Source organism: Humulus lupulus, chromosome 5 (genome assembly GCF_963169125.1).
Source record: "Humulus lupulus chromosome 5, drHumLupu1.1, whole genome shotgun sequence".
Lineage (NCBI taxonomy): Eukaryota > Viridiplantae > Streptophyta > Magnoliopsida > Rosales > Cannabaceae > Humulus > Humulus lupulus.
In genome coordinates this window covers 226994240-227000790 of record NC_084797.1, presented here as the reverse complement: position 1 = coordinate 227000790, position 6551 = coordinate 226994240, and the positions used below count along the sequence as shown (strand labels likewise).

General features: G+C 35.6%; 1 protein-coding gene across 1 annotated transcript; it reads left to right on the top strand.

The window, feature by feature from the left end:
- Positions 1 to 2784: 2784 nt before the first annotated feature.
- Positions 2785 to 4461, top strand: LOC133778290 (probable sugar phosphate/phosphate translocator At1g12500). The gene has a single exon (XM_062218170.1). The coding sequence runs from the start codon at positions 2937 to 2939 to the stop codon at positions 4017 to 4019; it is 1083 nt and encodes a 360-aa protein (XP_062074154.1). The 5' UTR covers positions 2785 to 2936; the 3' UTR covers positions 4020 to 4461.
- The last annotated feature ends 2090 nt before the right edge of the window (positions 4462 to 6551 follow it).

The window sequence follows — 6551 nt, the reverse complement described above, 5'->3', positions numbered from 1 at the left end:
TAGGGAGGATAGTTGATGAGATTAAATATCCTAATTGTTTCTTCAGTGATTAAATTAAAAGTTTTACTATTAGTGGTTATTCCATTTAATTTTCAATTATTGTTTCTGCACTTTATAGTTTCTTTTGCTGTGTTTACAAAAATCAAGAATTTCAATTCATCAAATAGAACAAGAAATTAATTGACTGGTAATTGATAAATTAGTCCTTGAGGACGATACTTGGTTTTACCATTTTATTACGAATTGCGACTGTGTGCACTTGCATAGCAAAAATATCGCAACACAAGCAAACCGATAACAATCTCTATATGGCGCCCCTGTCAAAACCGAACAACAATCTCAATATATGGTGCCCCTGTCAAAACCGAATAACAATCACAACAAGGATAAAACAAAACAAAGGATAACAACCATTAATTTAAACACAATTTAAACAAAACCATACCCATAGAAAAAATCGAAACCAGGAAGTCGTTTCAGGGGCTGAGACGGAGATTCGAAAATTCAGAGAAGGGAGTCAGCGATTCAAAGATAGAGGTGTCAATAGGGGCTAAGACAACTTGACAATGGAGGCAAATATTCAGATTTGGAGGCGGTGGCAGTAGCTAAGAGTACTCATCGGAGGGAGGCAGCAACCACTTTTCTGGGTTTCACATAATGAAGACTGAAGAAACACAAATAGAGAAAGCACCAACCCGATTCCACACAGAGATGATCCAGAGATATTGTAGTAGAGGATGAAGGGATTAAGCCGAGTGAGGACTAGAGGATGAAGGGATGAAGGGATGGTTGATCAACCATCTCGTATGGAATAAAGAAGAGATGAGAGTGCTGTTGAAGAGAAAAGACAAGAGGGTTAGGGCTAAAGAATGAAGAGATGTGCGGCGTGAGGATAGGGTTAGAGAGATAGATGTATTATAGGTTTATAAATTATAAACCTTAAATAAAAAAATTAAATATTAATTTTTTTAAAATAAATAAATAATATTATTAGTGCCACATGTATCTCTCATTTGACATGTCAATTTATTTAATACACCTCAGCAAACACATCCCCACTTAAAAATTTTATATGTAAAATTTATGTTAAAACTGGAGGGAAAAATAAGCGGTAGTGAAAAAAAAATTTCCCTCCAAACTTATTCGTAGGTAAACTCATTACCTACCAATACTAATGGTAGGTAATGGTATTTTTTATATCCTTGCGCTATATCTATTAGAATTACCTACTAATAATTGGTTACAATAAATAAGCGTAGGTAAAAGATATCTTTACCTACCAATAAATATATGTAGGTAACAAATATGTAGGTAAATGTCAGATTTGTTGTAGTGTTCATCAAGAATTTCCTCCTCAGGTATATTGGGATCGTTTGCAGCCATTGCTAATCTGAGAGGCTCTCTGACTAAACAGACTCATGCACTGTTTAATGGCTCGCAATGAAAGCACCAAACTGTTGACGTCGTTTTTTGTCAACTTAAGAAAGGAGAGCAATTAATCAATAATATACCAAAGGATGTGAATAAAGAGAATGAAGGCAAGAACTTTTTACATGGTTCAACAGTTAAAATCTGCCTAGTCCACGAATCTATGTTATTAGTTCCTTAGAGTTTTCTGGAAACTTTTAGAAAATAGTTGCTCAGAGTTTTCTCTAAAGTTCAATGTTTCGGTCCCTTACAAATAGAGTTTACTTCTCTATTTATAGAGAAGGTTTCATAATTTGTTCCCACATATTTCAGAAAGATATTCTGTGAATCAAATAATATAATGCCAATTAATGCATTATTTGCTACGTGCATGATAATATCCCATAGAATGTGGGATTAGATAACTAATTACATCATATCCCTTAAACATAGGGATTTTACAACAATAAACATGTTCACACGTAACCGACTAGCTTAGATACTGGGTTGCATTACGCATTCGAGACTATTTGTCTATCACGAGCTCGTCATCTTACTTCGCCTATGTTCCCAACAAGTAACCATTGACGAAGCCATCATCTTCGAGCTTACACTTCTCGAGCTCGAACCATCTTGTCTCAGGGCAAGAAATGCATCGAGAAACTTATACAAGTGTTGAATCCCTGCGATCGTGAGTTGTGAATCCAACTTATAAGCTCGAGCATTTTCGATGTTACATACTTCTCAAGGTCGTCATTCACAGCGAAACTGTCTCTGAATAGTAGATAAAATGATAGTCGTGTTCATTTCGAGCTTACACCTAATGAGCCTAGATTTCGAAATCATAATTCCCATATTCAAAACCTGGGTGTAACAATATGTATTTTTTAGAATATGAAAAAGAAAAAAAAATTAGAAAAATTTAAGCACAAATTGAAAAAAATATAAAATATATATTAATTTTTAACAAAATAGGATGTACTATTCAAATTTTAGGTTTGCAAATATAATACAGCTTTAGTTCAAAAGAAAAATTAAAATGACCAATCTGTCCACCTCAATCCGTGATTCGCACGTGTATCCTACGTGGAATATAGTACATTTATCGTAAAAGGTAAATGAATAAATAAATACACATAGTTATTATCAGTCAGAAGAGAGTCGTACTCAGCGATGTGGGACCCACATAAAAGAAAATATAAGCTCAACCAATACCGACACTACCATGACTCTTTTCCCAAGGAATCTAATTTTTTTACTAGGCTTTTATTTTTTCTTTTTCTACTTTATTTACCATATATGCCACTCATCTTTTTTATTTTTAATCCAACGAGTAATAACCCATCATCATCTCAAATCTAAATCTCCACCGTTCGATAAGATCCGCTACGTATCGTCACCTTCACCTTCATCCTCATTTTTATTTCTTCGTTCAGATCTGTGAGCTTAAAATCTCAGAACACTGTTTCTCTCTCTAGAATCCGAGAGTTTTAGAGAGAGAGAGAGGAAGCTTAGTAGAGGGGGCAGCGATGGTGGAGGCACAGTCATGGACGACGCGTCGTATGAGCAATCCGAGGCTGGACAACACCACCACCGCCATTGCAGACCAAGCGATTGATATTCCGGCGACGCCGACCGGAGATGTAAGGAACGGAGGTCTTGGAATGTACGGGCTTGGATCTTACTTCTCTCCGAATGTATTAACGGCTGTGATTATAGCTTCTTGGTACTTCTCTAACATTGGAGTACTCTTACTAAACAAGTACCTTCTCAGTTTCTATGGCTTTCGTTACCCAATCTTCCTCACAATGCTTCACATGATCGCCTGCGCTTTCTATAGTTCCATCGCCATTAATTTCCTCGAGGTCGTTCCGCGGCAGCACATTCTGTCGCGCAAGCAGTTCTTGAAGATCTTTGCTCTCAGCGCCATTTTCTGCTTCTCTGTCGTTTGTGGTAATACTTCTCTTCGTTACATTCCAGTGTCGTTTAATCAAGCCGTTGGGGCTACGGGGCCGTTCTTCACTGCCATTTTTGCTTTCGTAATTACTTGCAAGAAGGAATCGGCTGAGGTGTATTTGGCTCTTTTGCCTGTGGTTTTTGGGATTGTGCTGGCTAGTAACAGTGAGCCATTGTTTAACTTATTTGGGTTCTTGGTTTGTGTGAGTTCGACTGCTGCTCGAGCTTTGAAATCAGTGGTTCAAGGTCTGTTATTGTCTTCCGATTCCGAGAAGCTTCATTCCATGAATTTGTTGCTTTACATGGCTCCCATGGCGGCCATGATTTTGCTTCCTTTTACCCTTTACATTGAAGGGAATGTCGCGAGTGTTACGATTGAAAAAGCCAAAGGGGATCCATTTATGGTGTTCTTGTTGATTGGGAATGCGACGGTGGCTTACTTGGTGAACTTGACCAATTTCTTGGTAACCAAACACACCAGTGCCCTCACTTTGCAGGTGCTCGGGAACGCCAAGGCTGCGGTGGCGGCTTGCGTTTCGGTCTTAATCTTTAGGAACCCCGTGACAGTGATGGGTATAGTGGGATTTGCTGTAACGACATTGGGTGTTGTTCTTTACAGCGAGGCTAAGAAGCGATCTAAATCAATACAGAAGTAAGAGATTTTTACGAAGAGTTTCAGTTTATTGCCACAAAAATGGGGTATGGCCTCAGCTCTTTCGTCATTCTTTAATTACGCACTTCATTTTTTTTTTTTTTCCTAGTTCTTTGATTTTTCATATCTGGTTAGTGGAAGGAAGAAAAGAAAGAAAGAAAGAATGAAAATTTGCAAGAAAAAAAATATATGCAATTGAACTGTATAGGATGTGAAGAAGGGAGGAAAGGATTATGCCCTTTTAATGTCTTTTGATTTTTCTGAATTTTTGCTTTTAAATTTTCTTGAAAAGGGTTTTGGATAAGAGAATATGATTTTCGCTTGATCTTGCCCTGTATAAGTTGTATTCTGCAGTTGAAACTCATACAAATTGATTAAGATATCAATCTCAGTGTATTTTGTGGGGTGAAAATAATTTCTCCCACCATAGCTTTCCTTTTGATAAACTTATTCTATTGCCTTATTGATTCATTTGATATTTTGTGATCTCAATGTTCTTGTATGATATCATATGTGTGCACTAGGGAAGGTTAAGAATGGTTAGTTGAATAAGTGTTACACAAAAATCAGAGAGTTTTTAATTGAACTGATGACCAAATTTGCTGATATCTCATACCAACCTTCTATAGTTATTTTTGGTTCATTAATTTTCTCAAAGGTTGGATCTTTCAGAACTTAATCAATTGCTGATTAAACCTTGATTGCTGACTCTGAAAACCCATCATAGCTTATGTGGGTCTATGGTTCTTGTTGGGTTCTGCAACTTGTTTTCTGGTTAAATGAAAGAATAAACCATAGTCCCCACTACAAGAAAGTGCGAAATAGAGCTTATTTATAATAGTTCTTAATTTCATGATTTTGGAACCTGAGTAACTGTTATATGAAGTAATGGCAGTACTAGGTCAGGGGTAGTTTACAAGTAAAAACAAGTAACAGACTGATTCCAAGTTAAGTGAAGTATGTAACGGATGCCAACTCTTAAAGTTCTATTCTTTGTCAAAAAATCATGGGTGGGATCCTCACTTTTCTTTAACTTTTTCTTTTCCTATGCCTCTTTTTATGGGCGTGGTATCAAATGAAATTGCTGCAAAGTTTCCTGTCTCAGAAGTCAGATATGATATGAATGCAGTTTACCTCAATTCTGTTGCTTGACTATGCTCGTGAATCATTTGACTACTCTGTTCTGACTTGGTTGTGAATATCATTACTGTACAAATTCAAAATAAAATTTTAAATGAATGTTGGTGTGTGAACTCTTCTGCTGAATTTGCCATTTGTCTTAATTGATTTGATTTGTGATAGTGATACTAAAAAACCAATTATAGAGTTACTTGACTTGTTATGATTCCTGCCAAATGTCACTTATTTACAAAACTAATCTATTTTAGCTTATCTTAAGACGAGGGTCCCAGGCTTTGGTTTAGCCGAATTGTCTGTCATTACCCTTGTTGTTTAGCTTGCTTTGATGATCCCTTTCCCTTCTTCAAACACATTTTGAACTCTTTAATATAATAAAACTTGTTTGCGTGGTCCTAATAAAACACCAAATGTTGAATGCCCTAATAAAACTTGACTAGAATCGTTTTGTCTTTTTACATTTGCAATAAATATAGAAATATTCATTTCAATATAAAGTTTTCTTGAGAGAAATTTGTGTGGTTTTGATTAAGGAATATTAAAAGCGTGATAAAACGGCATGTGTGGATTTGAGTCGTTTTCATACACTTGAGCTGTTACTCTCTCTGGTTGTAAGTATACAAATGGCTATTATTGCTTAATTAATTGCTTATGGAACAAACAAATTGCTATGGTTGACCTATGCTTTTGTTGCTTGCTTGTTCAATTAGCTTCTTACTGGCATTTGTTTATGTCGGACTCTCGAGTTAGGATTCTTTTGAAGCTTAAGCTAACATTCACTTTCCTTGGTCTTTTTTTCCCCTTATTATTATGGCACATCCCTTCCCTTGTCAAAACAGCAATAGTTTTTCCTTGTTCAAAACTATATCTAAATAGTGTTATTTTAAAATTAAAATACGTGGGTATTGATATTAAATTGCATTAAACACTGTATAAATAGTGTTGGGCTCCATTAGTGTTTGTAGCAATATTCTTTTCATTACTTTTTATGTTATCACGAAAAATGGAAAAAAAAAAAAAGAAAAAAAAAACCACCGAAAGTAAATAAGACCTCGTCGAGTTCAATAGCATTTAGTGTTGAGTGTGATAATTTTGCCAGGGAACATCAACAAATGTGGTCAAGAACAGAACTTTTTACTAAAAGTGATTTTCAAGCTAGTCCATATATACAACAAACCGAAATACATTAGATTGAAATGATTAGCATGAGGTCAAAGTCATATAATGTTACAACATTTTCACCTTTTTTTTTTCAGCAGTGTTTCGAATTGTGATCAATGGTGAGACTTTGATGACTAAACAATAACGTAGGGAAGACAAAATACATACCAAACATTTGACTTGGAGTAAAATTATTACATATATTTAGAAGTGTACACACAATTGAATAATTAATATT

Bases quoted from the DNA above. Each gene is read 5' to 3' on its own strand.
- LOC133778290 (XM_062218170.1), top strand. From the start codon at position 2,937: ATGGTGGAGGCACAGTCATGGACGACGCGTCGTATGAGCAATCCGAGG.